Source organism: Melospiza melodia, chromosome 2 (genome assembly GCF_035770615.1).
Source record: "Melospiza melodia melodia isolate bMelMel2 chromosome 2, bMelMel2.pri, whole genome shotgun sequence".
NCBI classification, from domain to species: domain Eukaryota; kingdom Metazoa; phylum Chordata; class Aves; order Passeriformes; family Passerellidae; genus Melospiza; species Melospiza melodia.
In genome coordinates, this window is record NC_086195.1 from 63,225,761 (window position 1) to 63,243,261 (window position 17,501).

Sequence of the window (17,501 nt, forward strand, 5' to 3'; positions counted from 1 at the left end):
GGAGCCGGGATGACGCGCGGGGCGGAGCGGGGCGGGACCCGCCGGAGCGCGGCCCCCGGCGCAGCGGCCCCCAGTCGGGCATCTCCACCGGCAGCGGCCTCGCGGCCCCTTCGCCTCCCGCAGCCGCTGCCAGAGCTCCGGCCGCCCCCACCGGAGGCGGCGCCGGCCCCGGCGGCCCCGGGCGCCCCGCGGCGCGGCTCCCTCCAATCGCGGGCCCGGGGCGGGGCCCAGCGGTGACATTGAGCGGCGCCCAGCGGGCCGAGGCAGCGCCATGTGGGGCCGCGCCGGTGAGTGAGGCGGGCAGGGAGGGAGGGAGGCGGGGAGAGACCGAGCCCGCGGCCGGGCCGGGGCTGCCGCCGCTTCGCCGCCTCCCCGGGAGCCCGAGCGGCCGGGCCCGGAGCGCGGAGGGGCGGCCCCGGCCGGCGCTGCGGCGGGAGCGGAGCCGAGCGTGAGGGGCCGTGTGTGAGGGACTGGCGTCAGAAACAGGGACGGGAGTGGGGCCGTGCCCGGGTGCTCCAAAGAGCTTGAAGAGGGGCCGGCTCCGTTGGGGGTGTCGCCCCTAAATGTAAATTCCTGGTTTTTCAGAGTGGGAGCGTGTTATTCCTCGAAAGTAAAGGGCCGTAGGAGAGACACCTTCCGACAGTATAACAAAGTAAAAAAAGAACTATTTTTTTTTTTATTTTTTAAAGTGCCCCTTTTGCCTTTCTGAGTTAGTTTGGTTGAGGTTTCTCCCCGAACTTTTTTATTATATTAATTAATGCATTAGAAGCGCCTTCTTTGGAGTATGTGTTCGTATGTAAGGTGCCCTGGCGTTTTCTAATGCACTACAAAGTAGTTACCTCTCAGTGTAAATATTCTGTCTTTTTGACTTGACTCTGTCAATGCTTTTGGGATGTGACAGTGTTGGTAGAATGCTGGTGTGCAGTCCTCGAAATAGCACCATCCTAAGTGTATCTAAAGCATATGTATAGATTAGTTTCTGGAAATTGTAATGTGTTTTAGAAATTGCTGGCAGGACAGTATCTTGCTTTTGGTTTTTTTTTCCTAAATTAGTTTAACTGCATTCACATTTTTCTACATAAGATTACTGAGCAAGCTCAAGGCATACCTTATAAACAAGCTTTCATTTCTTTGGTGGGCTGTTACAACTAAAACTGGTACTTTTTGGGTTCGTTTGTACCTACTGGTTTTCTTTCTTTTTTTCCTCTTGTGTTAAAAAAAAACCTGAAATGCTTCCATTGCAAAGCTGGTTTCTACTGCTCTGAGTTAAATTTGGCCTCTTTGCTTCCTCTGTTTTCTCTTCCAGATAGGGCTGTTAAACTGCTGGGAAGAAATATTCCCTCGGTTCTGAGGATGACCGAGGGAGTGGACCCGAAGATAAGCAGAAGGCTGTGCGTTAAACCCCAGCAAGACCTTCAGACAAAGAGTAAGAGTCTTTGATAAAAGTCATGCAATGTTTCATGCTATGGAATACTCGCATACCCATGCTGCAATCATCTGAACAGGAATTAGGCTGACACAGGTGGTCATATCCCTGATTTTGTGAGAGTTCTGGTCCCTAGACTGAAAAATGGAGCATTAAATTTGGTGAAGTCTTGTTTTCTAACAAAAAGCCAGGGGTCAGCGTTTCCACTTGTGAGGGTCACACAGCATTCACTTTGTAGCAGATCACCAGAGCCTTATCTGGTGCACACTCCTACACTGAGGCTCCTCAGCTCTGCTCTGGAACTGCCTGTTCAGCCCCACTGTAAACTGTTCATGTTTAGGAATGCTGTGTGAGCTAAAAGATTTTTGGAGTTTTTCGGAGTGCAGCCAGCTCCAGCTGTTCCAAAAACTGAACGTGCCCTGCAGAGAAGAGTCTGAATTGTTCACGTTCAAGGGTGGAGCTGGTCAGGGAAAGCTCAGGCCATGAAACATTTTTTCACTGTATTTGGGACAGTTTCTGTGCTCCCTGTACCACAGGTTCCTTATGGCACACCCATACAGGAGAGAAGGAGCACACAGATGTGAAGCATTTGGCAGGACTCTGTTAAAAACGTGGATCAGCTGCTCTGGGTAGGACAAAAGGTCTCCTTAAAAGTGTGATGTCTCCAGCAGGGCCAGCAAAGGAAGTCCCTTATACTTTTGTGAAGTGGGAATGGTGACCTACAGCAAGAACCTAAGGAAGAGAGTAGGAAGAGAGTTCCTCTATACCACTGCCCCAGAGGTGGCATCTTGGTGTTTAATAATCCTCACTGGATTCCGCCCCCCCCCCCCTCCCCACACACACACACAAATTTGCCCAGTTTCCTGAAGCTGGATTGGATGTATTTTTAGCATCCACATTTTCTAAGAATGTGGATACTAAAATTCCCTAAGAATTTCTTCTCTAAGAAATTCCTCAGCTATAGACTTGCATTTATTTTTTAACCCAATGGGCACTGTTTTATAATCTGATTTTCCTTTATTCACTACCCCTTCCAAACCAAGACCTCATTATAATCCACACTTCCAGTGTCTCTTGTAATGCTCTGCTGGGCTGAAGAGAGCTTCAGTCACTGCTTTCCAGGCCGAGGGGTCTCAGTCTGTGACACAGTTTCTCACATGGTGACCATTCCATACCTGTGCCTTTCAAAAGGCTGGAGTCCCAGTTTTACACAGAGGCTCAGTAATGCTGTTGTGTTGGTCTGAGTTCCTGATCATTGACAGTCGTGCTGTTTTCCTTTCTGTCACTTGCCAAAACCACCGTGGCACCGCAAGGCCTTGCCCAGGCCTGGGTAATGATTTATAAGTGAGGGCAGAGTGTGTCACTTGTGTGTGAACTGGAATTGCTTCCTGCTTATGGACAAGGGAGTTCCCAGGCCAATTCATTGACTCCGGGTTCTAAAGCCCTGTGGCATTTTGGGCTCAGCCCTCTTCTTTATGTTTTTGAATAAGCTGGTGTTGTCAGCACACCGTATCCACCCCACTTCCTAGGTAATTCATGAATCCATGAGGGAGAACATGGCCATACAGGATACTGCCTATTGTTTTAAAGGAAGAAGCTGTCTATCTTTGCACTTTGTTTCTTAGATTTTAATGGTGTTTTATATATGAAAAGCTTCCCCTGTTACATTATGAATATTTTGTTTGTGGCCTTTGAAAGACTGACCTGAAAATTATGTGTCCAGTCTTTGCCTATGGTCATGTGTTTATTTATACCTTCAGATAAAATCTTGCACTGCCTGAAAAAGTAAACATTCTATGATGCTATATTGGCTTTTATTGTTATTGTGCAGCATGTTGACTTTTCTATAGCTGTTCCATTTGATTTCTTTTTTAACCTTATTTAAATGAAATAGAAAAACAGTACCTTAGGAACCTTAGATGCTGGAGCAGCTTCTGCATATTTAGACCTGCAGATACAGAGGTTTTGAGAAGGATTTGGCTTTCCTTACAGGGCTTCAGTTTCATCCATATTCACACATTTGTTAATCTGTGATAGAGTTTCCATTCTCTAACCACTTCTAGCAATCACATTTAGAGTTCTGCCATGCTCACCCTAACTGGTTTTGTTACAGCTCTGCCCATCCAGCCTCTCTGACTGCTGTTTTTGGTGTTGTTTTGTCTTTGTGTGTTTTGTTGGGGATTTTTTAGGTCGATCTGCTTCAGGAGTGCCTGGATACAGACCTACACCCTGGGAGAGAAGGTTTTTGTTGTGGGCAGGCCATTACAAAAAGCCAGAGGATATTCCAGACACTGTCTCGTAAGTGTTGCTTTTGAAACTCTGAAAAAGACTTTGTCTGTGCAGAAATAAGTTACTTGCATGCAACTCCAGAGTAACTTTTCTAAAAAAGAATGGGCTTCACGGCTGAGAAACCTGACCCTGCTGTGTATGGTTTATCATCCTTGTAGATTAAATTACCTCAGCAATTCTCTTGTGCTAAGATAATGTATCCCTCTTGCCCTCTTGATTTTTTTTTTCCTTTTTTGCAAAGGGTTGACCAGCGTTTATCAGTTGTTTCATTAGAAAACCATGTCACATCATTCCATTTTTACTCTTCTCTCACAATTCGAAAGCTTTTTTCAAACATTAGGGTGAGCTTTTTCTAGTGTTTTTCATTATATGTCAGTCTCTTGCGGTGGGAGTCTTTCATATACGACTATAAAATAACTGAAACTCATTTAAGTATTTATTAATGAATACCTAAAGGGCATGGGCCAACTTCCTCTACTGTTGGAATTTAAACTAACAAACAGTGTTAAGGCTCCCTAACTATATATAGTCAAAATTTCCCTGTTGCTGCTGAGTCCAAATGTCAAAAGCTTTGTCCCGTGTGAAAAGTAGAAAATAAAATGTTCTGGTTTGCACACCACAAATAAAGATCAAACTTATCAACAGTAGACAACTTTTAGTTTAAAAAACATTCCTAGTATAGTTATCTTTTAAAACATGCTCATAATGCTTTTAAGTACATGTATTTATTTTAATTAAAAAGAAACAGTAAATCTTGCACTACTTGAGTAAGAAAATTATGTAGCTGCCCTCTTACATATTTTTTGTTTGTTTGGATGCGCCACGTAGGAATTGAAAATCCACCCCTGTATCTAAATGTATCACAAGAATGAATTTTGTTAGAAGTGGAAGCCTTCCATTTTGTATTGAATAATTTTTCTTAAAACTACATTTGAAATACATACAGGAGTAAATTATTAAAACTTACTATCACTTCATATATTTTTTGCATACTAAACACTTGTTATGAGTGTTTTTAAGAAAACAGAGTTAGCAAAGTGATTGATTTCAGTAGTTTATTGAAAGGACAAACCAACTTCTGATAAAAGCTGACCATTTCTGCAAGTGCATAGGGAATTCTTTTTATTTAGACAAATAATTCAGCCAAATCTGAGAAGACAATTGAGAACTATAAAAGCACAAAAACTTGTTTTCCTGTTCTGAGATTAATTAATTAATTAATCTGAGATTAATTATGTGTTGTAAGGGCTTGTGCTATAACTCAGTAATCTTGTAAAATGTGGTAAAGCAACCCATTTATTAAACAAATGTTAAACTTAGCCACTGAACTGATTTAAAATGCAAGTTGTGTTTAGATATCTACCTTTTGCTCTTGTAAATTCTTAACACATCTAAGGTATTTCCAAAATTAACTAGCAAACCTTTTAAAATCCTACTGCTGTGCATTTCAGCTTAATTGCAGCCTGCACTCAAGGCTTTCACTGCAGATTATTACCAGAAGCAAATAACCTGGACGCTAAAATTAACATTAGTTTCATTGTAGATGGATGTGTTTGTTCCCTATGATCAGAAATCTTGTACTCAAATCAATGCTCTGACAAAAACAAGAACAAAACTTCCCAGCTCTCAGGTCCTGTGTGATTTACCATGCTGAACTACCATGGATCCTGAAGTACCTTTTTTTTTCTTCCAAATGTAAGGGTCAAAATGTAGTAACAGATTCCATGTAACTTCCCAGTTCCATTAAATCCATTCTCCACATTAGTTTTGGGGTATAATTAACCTAGTTTGATGCATTTATTCTTTTCATTACACAGTGTTGGTGCTTCTCCAGTCTTCTGGAATTTTGTCATGTGCCAAATAAAATCAGTGAGAGTACCAGCCCTCCTTGAGAAGGGAGTTATCTGCCCTAAATTCTGCAAGGAGAGTTAAATATACAGGGTGTATGTCTTTGGTTATTATGGAAAGCACTTGTAACCCTTCTTGCATTGTTCTAATACAGACTGAAAACCTGCTGTAACCAAGATGCCATTTGGGTAGAATGATCTTCAGAGTTAACTCAAGAAAATACAATCTTTTGGTTTTACTCTCTACATAGCTGGAAGGTGTCAATAACTGCTACTCTTCTGGTGGAAGACTTCTGATTTTTCAAAGATAACAGCAGAGTAGGCAACAGGTTTCCCAAAAGGATGGTGTAGGTACTGGTGTGGCTAGTTAAGTCCCCTAAAATTAAAAAAAAAATAAAAATTAAAGAGCTCCTCTGTCTGGAGCTGATGTAGGAAAGCTTACAATCCTCCACACCTCCTTAGTTTCTCAGGGAAGCAGATCCCTTTAGGACTGTTCACTCCAGCATGAGTGGGGACCACCAGTCTTTACCAAGTCCTGTTCAGAATTTCTGAGTGCTGCATTCAGCAGCCTGTGTGTCACTTATTGCACTTTCAAGTCCTGTAGCAGAGGAAGCACCTGCTGGGAAATAAGACTGCATCATAAATGAAACCACTGTGAAGTTCAGGCAGAAGAAATTGCAAAGCTGTGCTAATGCTTCCCTCTGCCCAATGAACTCTCAACTGTTAAAACACCATATTTGGGGTTTTAGCAGACTTCTGCTATTGAGAGAAAAATGCATGTTTTACTCTGTTAAATACATCACAGTTGTAATACAGATGAGTTCTCCCTGGCTTTGCAGATATTGGAAGGTGGTAGTGAGCACAGAGGGAGCTGACAGTAAGAAAAATACAGTACTGGTTAAACCATTCCTCTCTTTTCCCTGTTCTTTCCACAATGAACAAACACACTTAAATCCTGCAGCCTTCCTCCTTTGCATTGCAGTCAAGTGGTCTGCAAAGGCAGTATTTAACAACAGAAAAAGCTAAGATTAAAAAGTTGGGTTTGTTTGCAGCTTTGAGAGGAATGCCTCTGTTACCATCTATCTCCCAAGGTACTTAGAGATCAGCCTTTCCTGTTGTAAAACTCTTTGCACAAAAGAGCCAAGTGCTGTTAGCATTGCAAAAACTACCAAGACAGCATACTAGAGAAATTAAATAATTAGCCAAGTGAATTATTTGGGTCTCTGATAACAAATGTGTTCTTTTGTTCTTTCTTGAGGCTTGAGACAGTGAGAGCAGCACAGTCCACCCTGCGTGTGAGGTTCAGCTATGTCATGATTGCCTTGACAATAGTGGGATGCATCACCATGGTGATCAGTGGGAAGAAGGTAAGCACAGAATTTGGGCTGATGAGGGCAAATAAACCTTCATTTAAACATCTTAGTTTCTCTATGGATTTTTAATACTGTCTTGCTTTGGGGGTTTGGGGGTTTTTGTTTGTTTTGGGGTTCTTTGTCATTTTATCATTGAACAAAATTTTAACAAGTCCTCCTGGTTCCCCAGAAGTGACCCTCATTGACTAATTCTCATCAGAAAAGGATGATGTCACCATTAAGATGCTTCCTTTAAACAAAACCCCCTGAGCCTAAAGCCTCTGCGTGGCAGAAGAGCTTTACTTGTTATGCTGCCTCTCTTCTGATGCCAATGCTCAGGTCTGGTTTCTGTGGACTGCTGTGTTCTAGAGAAACCTTGCAAGTAGTGACAGTCTTACCCCAGCACTGTGAGCTACTGAGTGTCACCTGACATTTTGTATCAGAATTTGTCTATTACAATGAAAAGGATGCAGCACTCTGAAATGAAACAGTGGAAGGATTTTTCCTGGCTTTAACAGCAGAGATCAAACACTGATGATTCCCAGAGCATTTTCCTCTGTACTGGAGAAGTATGAATGCAAGTACCAGGAAGAGAGGACAGCTACTTTGGAATCCTTGTTTTCAAAGCAGCTGGAATTATTTATGTTTCCTGAGATGAGCTCAGCTGGCCAGAGAATGGTGCTAATAATGCCAAGATTAGAAGTTTGATCCCCCAGTGGGCCATTCAGTGAAGAGCTGGAATTGATGATCTATGTGGTCCCTTCCATATCAAAATATTCTGTGTCTGTGATTATGTTTAACTTTTTATTTGTTTCTCTGTCTCATGAAAATCCGATCAGCATTAAATACTGACCAGAAGCACAGAATGTATCTGCTAGTGCCTTGAAAAAAGGGCTTAATTTATACCCAGAGAAGTAATTACTTTCAGCCAAAATAATCTCTCAATATTTTACTTTAACCCTCTTGGCTTCCTGGCATTAAAGCTGACAGAATCGTGCCTTGGTAAGGATAGGTCAGGTAAGTTATTGATTCAAGTTTCAACTCTGTGGTCCTTCAGGTTGTAACTGATGATGTTATTACATTGTAGGCTGTGAAAAGACAAGAAACTCTTTTAAACATAAACCTGGAGAAGAAAGCCAAGTTGAGAGAAGAAGGTGCATCTGCTAAACCATAGAGGAGGAAATGAAGAGATCAAGGACTGGGGTAGAAAAGCCAAGTCCCTTTCAGCACTGATGGGAGGATACCATCACATGTGTCCTGTATGTTAGTTCTGTACACCCATGTCCAAGAAAGAATGAATATGCTGTCCTGTAGTCAATAAAACCAGAAATGCCTATTTGCTTTTCCTTATAACTGCCCCTTTCTTCCAAACTCTTTTCTTCATGGTTAGTGGGACAGGACACAATGTCATTGTTTCCCACGTGCTGTGCACCAGAGCATCTTTTAAAGTACTGCAGGACCTGTGCCTGCATTCTGGGTACCAATCCCCTGCAGCAAGTCTCATGTTCTTACCACTTACAGAAAGGTAACTAACACAAAAGAAGGGTCCATTTGATTTCCACTTTCACAAACAAGATACCTTCACTAGCCAGCCATCCACTATCACTGACTATTTCAGGTTTCCTCAGCAAGAATGGAACTGTATTTATGCTGTAATGGTACTGGCTACTTCAAATAATGCACATGTTCCTCTTTGTGCAAGACAGAACAATTATTAAGGGAGCCCTTGAACCAAAACTTACTGTCTGACCTGCATTAACATCAGCAAAATGATCCTAAGGTATTAAAAAGCCTAATTCTTTGGTCTATGTCCTGTTATTCTGCCTGCATTTGTTTAAGTGAGGGGTAACTTCCTGTGAACAGCTGTCTGTCTTCAAGAAAATGAGGAAGGAGATGAAGAGTGAAACAGCATTCCAGAGAACCACAGTGTGGCAGCTGACACCTAAAAGTGGTCCCAGCAGAGCTGGCAATGAGATGAGGAAACAGAGATGACTGTTTTGAGGAATACTGAACAACTGCTTCAACCTCTGTTGTCAGATTTACTATTTAGAGGCACATGAGTATGAGAAAGTCAATCAGGCATTCTTGCTCTCTACTAAGCTCTTTCTTTATGAATCTCATTTAGATCTGTATGTATTTTGCTCTTTAAAATTGTTATTTGTGCTTTCATCATACTAGGCCCACTTAGAGATCACCTGCCTCAAGAGTGCTATTTCTGGCATTGAGCCCAGCCACACACTATTCATGTTGAAGAGCCCACAGCAACCAAGGGAAGTATTTTCCTTCCTCTTTTACCTTCATCTTGAAGGAAATGTAGATTGGAAGTGTCAGGACTGCTCAAAATGTTACTGCCCAGCACTGCCCTGCTGACTGGCCTGGGGACTCCAAAACCAAAAGAGACACATCAGCTTAACAAAATTAGTTTGTGAACTTTCTCAGAGTGAGAGGGAGATTATTTTTGTTGCACCCCTAAAAATTAGCAGCATTGCTGAATAATTAAAAGCCCTACAAAAATGCAGGGTAAATCTTCACTAGCTGCTGCAATTCCATCTATGAATTGCATTTCTGAGTACCACAGTGAGATGTAACCTATCAGAAAAGCTGTGTAGTCAATCCCATCACAGAAGTCACAACCTTCAGGTGATACAATGACCTGTCATCAGATTCTCTGGCTGGAAAGGATCAGAAGGACACTGTCAGTCAGGTAGAGCAGGACTGCACAGATTTGTCCACTTAATTAGCACTCAGTGCAAGCCATATTTAATTTCACTGCAGGTATGTGAACAGATTTTCCATGACAATTCTGGTTCTTTGCCACACCAGCAGGCACACAGGTGGAAACCAAACCAAAATCTTGCCCAATTACATGCCTGTGGTCATGGATGTACTAAATGATAACAAAAAGGAGAACGTGCATTCCAGGTTTGTGATGTATGCTTGGTGATGGCAAAGCTTAAAACTGTGCATCTCAAAAATATCACCCTTTCAACACCCCTCTGAGTGCACTTTGTGAACAGAACTGACAGGTACCTCTCCCAGTTTTGGAAATAAAACTATTTGGACTCATCGAGCTGGTAAAGTGCCAGCTCAAATAAAAATATGCAAAACACCACTTCAAAAGCAACACTTCAGAGCAGCAATAGTAACCAGTTTTTCATTTTACTTAAATTTCTAAAAGCTTTATGCCATGTACACAAAAACTGGAGTCTGGTCCAGTGGTTTGACAAAAGCTCCACATATCCTTCTGTCACCCTGGCATCCACCATTTCAAAATCTGGCATAAAGACTCCAGATCACTGCCCAACTTTAGGTTTTTTTCAGCTTCTGCATAGGCTCAAGTCTCAAACCAAAGCCCAAGACAATGGGCTTTGTGTGGTCTCCAGCTTGCTCCCAAGCACTGCACTGTTTTCTTTGCAAGTAGCTGGGTACTAGAAAATGATGTAAATCTTTCTCAGCAAGGCAGTGAAAGGAACGACCTCTTTGCTGGCATGATGGCTTCCAAGAAGCACTTCTGAATGGGGACAGTGGTTACAAAACCGGCACATGTTTCTGGCCAAGGCAGCCAGTCCAGCTGATGGGAGAACTTAACAGCCCTCAGATCACTGAGAGCTCACAGATTCAGCCCAAAGCCTTTCAAGAGTTCACAATGGAAGGAACATACTAAGCCTGAAATGGTACCTCACTTTCTTTTCCCCCTTGGGCTTGGTCTGTAACACCATTCCCATTTATCCAGAAGAGTCCAGTTTATCAATCCTATACCTTATTGCTGTACCAGGTCCAGAGGCAACTGAAGCTTCCTAATGCAGCAATCACCTTAACAACTCCAACACTGCTTCAGTGGAACATGCAGGAGGCACAGCAGGACACGGCCATAGCAGTACACAAACAGGTCTTGCTTACTTTTCTACTAAGACTCAGGCACCTGAAGAAAGACCTTCAAGTCTAAAACAGGCATGGTACCCTCCTGAATCCAAGACACCGACCTTGCCTGCCATGTTCCACTGGGAACTTTACCAACAGAAAGAATGACAGCTCCTGTTTGCTGCCCAAACAAAACCACAACTTTAATTGCATTAGAGATCTGTGTGCTGGACTGCTAGACAGCAATTCCAGGCAGCCCTGCATCTTCCTTTCTCTAACACCCAGTTCAAAACAGACATTGTTAAAATCTCAGTGCAGTGCTTCCACCTCCTTCCTGATGTTTCAAAAAAAAATGCAATAAATTCTTATTACCAGCCTGTGGGGCATTAGGAAGACGCTTAGATGGGATCTCCACAAGCAGACAGAAACCAATGCATGTATTTTAATATTGAATATGAGACACTTTTCTAGTGTTACATGCTGCCTGACAAAGCTAAGAGAAGAACACAAGAACTCCAACAACTTCCTCACCTACCCTCTACATGAGACCATGCTGCCTCTTATTTAGACACAAAACAACAACAGATCATTCAAAACACAGCGTGACCTTCACAAAAGTGGCAGCTAGAGGCATTCTCTGAGATGGTCCCTATCTGAGCACATCCTTCAGGAGAGCAGAGAATACTGGTTTCAATTCTTCTAGCAGGGGACACAGCCAACAGAACTGTGTTAGGAAGCAGTGTTCAAGCAATATGACATAATGATCCTCATACTTTCACTGGCACTTGCCTCCAAAACAGAGTCCTTCATCTGTGGCCTAACTGTCACTTACTAGATGGGTAACATTACACTACATGTTTGGCTCTGTTAAATGCAAGTAGTTTACTTGCCCTTGGCTTACCAAGTAATTCTGGTCAGTCTGTATCAGTGAGCTTTTCCTTTTATAATTCACAAGTCTGATCTCCCTTCTGTACCCACTTAATGTGCAGCCTTTGTTAGAAGTAGATTTTGTTTCTTTTCAACCTATTAATAAGGCTAAGAAAAGCAATGCCAAGAACTGGTTGCTGGAAGATCCTGATGGAAATACACTCAATTAAACACCATTTAAATTACATTGAGACCTATGAGTTAGCTGCATTTTAATCCATTTAATGTGTGCCATGTTGATTCTTCTATTGGTGTGGTTTTCGCTCAAAATATTATGCAGTACCAGTCAAATGCCTTACACAGTCTAAGTATTTAGGACAACAATATTATCTGCGTCAACCAGGCCTGTCACTTCAAACAAATATACCAAGTTTAAAGATTATACTTAACTGCTCTGAATTCACATATCCATGGCAAAAGTAACAAATACTGGCCAGGCTCCTTACACAGGAAGGCACACCAGTCAGCTTAAATGGACTCTTTTTTAATTCACTCATTTAGAGGCAATTGTCATTACTTTCTTGGGGGGCAGGGGAGGGAAACGCCAATGCACCACATTGTTTTCACTAGCCTGGAAGAGAAAACACTAATATATATAGATATATAGGTATGTATATATATACACACACTTTATGCGTGTGTGTATATATATGTGTGTGTGTATATATGTATATATACACGCTAGTGTATATATACACAGAATATACATATATGAATATACAGAATATATGCACACACACTTTGCTCAGATTTGTTTACAAAATATGTAGCATTTTTATACCATCCAATAAGAGGTACATGGTTTTAAACAAATCTTATAGAAATGACATGTTATTGGAAATTTACACGTAAAAAAATCCAGCACAAAAAAATCCAAAAGCTAAAACAAGATTTTGCTACTAATCAGTGCTTCTATCACCCTTCAAGAAAAGAGAAACACAGTTATTTATATGTGATGTAAAGGCAACATTGAGGGGTTTTTTTGCTTTTTTTAAATTAACCACCAAATTTAACCCCCTAAAATTACAAAGAATTGAAGTCCATTTACAGATCAAGTGCAGTAAACTAAATGTTCCTTCAGCACAAAGCAGCACTAGAGAAAATAACTGGGAGGAGGGGAAGTGGATGCCAACTGGCTTAGCTAGGGAGGCAGCAGGTGGCTTCTGCAGTGGCCACACAGGTCAGAGTCTCTATCCTGAAGCAGAGACAGAAGACTTTATTTAAATAACGGTCACACAGAGCTGATGTTCAGGCCTTTGCCTAGCTTCTTTCAGCAGTATGACAAGTGACTTATGTGTTTTTATAATTCTGTATCCAATGGGCTGGTTTTGCTTTTGCAGTGGCTTTTCAGTGAGAGGAGCCATGAGGATCTTGAAGACAGTTCTGCCACAAACATTTACCACAGGTACACGACACTGCAGTTGCCAGTGGCGATTTTGAAATGTTTACACTGGACAAATGTGTGTTCCAAGCATCCAAAATGGCTTGAAAGAACATAGCCCGATGCAGGGGGGAGCAGACGGCCTAGGGAATCCATTGCATTCTCCGAAATGGAACTGCCACTTTCAATCAGGCGGCATCTCCCCAGACGTGTCAAGTTTGGTGCCAGTGTCAGCTGAACTCAGTGAGGAGTGGCTGGCCTTTGCATCAGAGCTCTGTGATCCAAGCAGGTTGCAGAGCCAAGAACATGCTGCTAGCAGAAGGGCAGTCTCCAGCTGCGTGTGGCAGCTGCCATGCAGTCAACGATGCCTTACAGATGTCACCTGGAGGAACCATGCGTTCCATGCTAATTCACCTGAAGTCTCATCAACAGCAAAAGGGAAAAGTGAAATGAGAAGGCCAGGTGGATCCAGATGTAATAGTACTATCCTGTGAATGTAGTGTCATTTTAGTTAAATAAGGGCCTTGGCCAGGAGGACTATATTCCATCAGGTGAGCTGGAGAGGAAGCTCTTGTCTCGTGAAAATGAAAAGGAGATCTAACACTCCTTGTGCCAAGTTTTACAAATTAAGAATTCTGTATTCAGAAGTTAACTTTTCAGAAGATAAATCTGTTCAAGTCACGCTGTGTAAAAATGTAAAGAGGCAGACAGGAACTTTTCAGCCATAACTAGAATACCAGGGACCAGACTCTGGAGCATGGAGCCAGAAAGGGCTTGATCTTTAAGGAAGGCCCGGCTGGATCATACTGTGCTGGCAAGCAGAAGTGGGGGCAGTTTCTCCATTCTAGAAGCTGTTTTGGGAAGTCATTTCTGGGGAGGTGTTAAGAGTAACCTATTCACAGGTTCTCTTTTCGTGGATGGAGAGGAAAAACTGGAAAGGTATACAAATCTCCACAGTGGTCTGCAATCCAACTTGGGAGCTCAGTGTTGAGACGGGATGGGGCCGGATGTGTTCAGTATTCCTAAGAACCACAAAACATGTCCATTGCAGCCTGTTGTTGCAGGGGCCAGAGAACTTACTCCATTGTTTGTAACATGTTCCTCATGCCAATAACCCCAGCTGGCACATACAGCAAGGTAGATAGGACGCGTGTGAAGGTTTAACGCATCTCTCACAGCCGTCCAAAGAGGCATCCAGGGGAGAACATGAAGGATGAATTCAGCTACGTTCTCAGAAAGGCTGAATGTCTCCCTGGACTGCAGGCACACTCTGCAGCAAATACAAGAGAAAGGGAGCCTTCTCTTGGATGCCAGGAGTGGGGGGCCAAGTGGAGGAGGGATTACTTTCCTGTAATAGGAACAGGGAATATCTCAAAGTATAGAAAGGTGCCTCAACTCCACGAAGATGACAGTGGAGAGATTCAGAATCTAGAGGAGAAGGGTGATTCTGGCGACCCCTTGCCAAGGAGGGGACATCCTGCCACGGAGAGCCAAAAGTTTTCCAGACGTATGTAAGAGCATGTGCACAAGGCAAGCGAATGAGCGCAAACAGGGTTATGGAAAACATTGAGAGAATCACTCCACGGGTGGCTTGTGGCTCGACAACAGGATTGGCTAGGTAGAGGAGCACACAGCACAGGGGCACCTCAAAGCTGGAAGCCTTCCATGGGAGCCTCACACTGCTGGAAGATGTATTGTTGCTGGTTGATATCCACTTGTGGGGCAATGCTGCTGTCTTCATCTTCTGTTCCAAAGTAGTGCTCAATCAGATCAAAGGCCTTCTGATAAATCTCTTGATTCTCATGGCTCTGCAGGAATTCAATCTTGTCCAGGCCTGCAGAGAAAAGCAGTACATAAAAGTTACAGCTCAGTCAAAGGATATGACCGTGACAATTTTCAGTCTGTTTCATTATTCTCTCCCACCTTCAGAAAGAACAGGCTCCTCTGTGGAGACCTGCATCCAACTTGTACTCTCCAGAACCAAGGAAAGCCAGTTTGAACTACAGAGATCTCTGTAACTGTGTTATGTGTTTCGTACCTTCTGTCTGCCTTTACCTTTTCACTCAAAAATTAAATCAACAAGCTTGAACGGGTAAAGAACAAGGCCTCAAACTCTAAGACTTTTCCTGAAGAGACTTTTAGGGCCATATTTCCTGAAAGCATGTTTATTTACAGTGCTTTCTTTATGAAGACTGTGACTACAGAATCACCTACATGTAAGCTGAAATAAACTTCTGATAATCATCTAGTCCAACCTGCAGCCCATCCCAGCAGTACTAATCAACACCAGATAAGATCTGATGTGCCTAGACAAGTATTCTAAACTTCCAAGGATGGAGACTCCATTTCCTAACCTGTATAATATGTATGTATACAATGCAGTTAAACTCAGACAACCAGTTTTTGGGCAGGCTTTAAAGGACATGGGCAAACTCAAGCCTTGAAGTCAGATACAAAGAAAAATAATACAGCAGGGAATTATGCTATAATGAAACTCAAATGTTAGCAATTCTAGTAAATCTCTACTGCTGGGAATTGTAGTGGTTTTCTTCTAACACCTTTTATTCTGTATGAATCAAGAAAAGAAGATCTGCACATTCTCCTCCAATCGATACACAAAGATAATGTAGAAGATGGAGTAGTCTGAAGACTTATCAAAGAACAGATTATTTTCAGTACCAGTGATAAGGGAACTAACAGAACCGGGCCTGCTGAGGCTCTAATGAGTTTGTGACCATGTCAGTATTCCCAGATTTCCCCAGGTGTTTTGCCCATACCATACGCTTCTTCAATAAGAGCGCAGTAAGGATTAATGCCACTGCCGCTGCGTTTGGACTCCTGCTCTCCAAGCCTCAGGATGTTCTCCAGCCCATTCAGAGCTACTTGCACAATCTTGGAGTCCATTACTGTCAGGAGGTCACAGAGTGGTTTGATGCATCCCAGTTCTACTAAGTACCTGAAAAATATCACATGGAACCCAGTAAATTGTCTGCAAAATTATAATTGGTGTAGCCATTTAAGCACTTAGTATGAAGGTCAAACAAATCAAAACAATCAATCAGATGAAGTATCAACTTGACTGGAAAAATTAGAGAAATTAAAGACATCTATTTCTATCCAGTCAATTCTGCTGAAACAATGAAAATAACTTTAAAATTCTTTCTCTGTCTCACTTTCTCCATATAGCTCTGAAATAATAATTTTTTTTTTGTACCATAAACTATATTTCTATAATGGTAAGTTCTAAATATTTTCTATAAAGAGCAATTAGATTAATTTAACATGCTTGTGAAGTCTTTATTTTATACAAAACTGCATATAAGCATAATGTACCGGTATAAGCCAAACAGGAGAAACAATGCACGTGATGCCATTGTCCAAGAGGCTGAGCTATTCCTCTCCAGACTGTTACTGCACTGTGTTACACTCTACACCCCTCAGAAGTTAGTTTAAAAGCTGCATTTAGGTTTTTTTTCACATAAGACAAATGGTATAATTATGTAAATAAGTATTACAGCTGAAATACTTTTATGATCTCTCCCTGAAGGAATGAAAGGCCCATTCATAACAAGGCCATGGTCTCTCTGGATACAGCACTGAAAGCACAGTGAAAGCTTTCTCAGTTTCTAGGCTGATAGTTTGTTTTCTTGCACAAACACTAACTCAGCCTATTGCATTGAAAGATTTAAAGCACTTCATACTTGATCTGTTCAGCAGAACCTCCCGATGTCGCGTTTGTGATGGCCCAAGCAGCTTCCTTCCTTGTCCGAAACTCGGCCGTTTGCAAAATATTTATAAGAGCTGGGAAGATATGGGCGTCTATGACTGTCTGCAAAAACAAATGACATGGCAGGGTCATAATAAAAATTAGAAATAACTTCTTTGCCCTGAGTTAATGTGCATGCCCAACATAACACATTAAACAATGAAATGTCACTTTATCAAACATCAAAACTGATAAATCAGTTTTCAGCTTTACGTTCAAAACCTTAGTTATTGCTGTGGTCTGTTCTCATTCAAAATTCATTCAAAAACGCATTCAGAATCTAGCGACTGCCATATCTAATGAGTTACTTAATCATATCCTGACAACAAAAGAATGCCATAGTTCCCTTATTTTTCCAGGTAGTAAACCTCTCAGCTATTAAGTCAGTAAACCATTAAGTCATTAAGATCCCTTAACTTCATAGGCCTCTGTGCCATTATATATTTCCAGTGCACAAGACAACAGAGCAAAGTTGCTCATGTAAGAACTGCTCAAAACAAGCAACCACCTGATGGAAAGACAAAGCATTGATGGTTTGGCAGTAGGGTTCTCCTGCTTAGCTCAACAAAGTGATAGAAGCCAAATGAACATTTGAGCAGCAACTTAAAGTTTCTGGTAACTCCTTCTGAAAACAGCCTTTTGCAATAAGATG

At 42.0% G+C, this 17,501-nt stretch overlaps 2 protein-coding genes across 3 annotated transcripts in view; one reads left to right on the forward strand and one right to left on the reverse strand.

The window, feature by feature from the left end:
* Positions 1 to 180: 180 nt before the first annotated feature.
* FAM162A (family with sequence similarity 162 member A) lies at positions 181 to 8,250 on the forward strand. Of its 2 annotated transcripts, none has more exons than XM_063148461.1 (5): positions 181 to 287; positions 1,307 to 1,426; positions 3,616 to 3,724; positions 6,821 to 6,929; positions 8,002 to 8,250. In XM_063148461.1, the coding sequence occupies exons 1-5, from the start codon at positions 272 to 274 to the stop codon at positions 8,086 to 8,088; spliced, it is 441 nt and encodes a 146-aa protein (XP_063004531.1). In that variant the 5' UTR covers positions 181 to 271; the 3' UTR covers positions 8,089 to 8,250. The 2 variants fall into 2 exon arrangements, with proteins under 2 accessions (XP_063004531.1, XP_063004532.1); XM_063148462.1 differs by lacking the exon at positions 181 to 287 and adding an exon at positions 631 to 652.
* KPNA1 (karyopherin subunit alpha 1) overlaps positions 4,757 to 17,501 on the reverse strand; it is a 57,868-nt gene continuing 45,123 nt past the window's right edge. The window contains exons 12-14 of the mRNA XM_063148460.1: positions 16,785 to 16,912; positions 15,861 to 16,039; positions 4,757 to 14,917 (exon numbers count right to left, since the gene is read on the reverse strand). Coding sequence (XP_063004530.1) covers positions 14,730 to 14,917; positions 15,861 to 16,039; positions 16,785 to 16,912 — 495 coding nt within the window. The 3' untranslated portion in view covers positions 4,757 to 14,729. The remainder of the gene's footprint in view (positions 14,918 to 15,860; positions 16,040 to 16,784; positions 16,913 to 17,501) is intronic.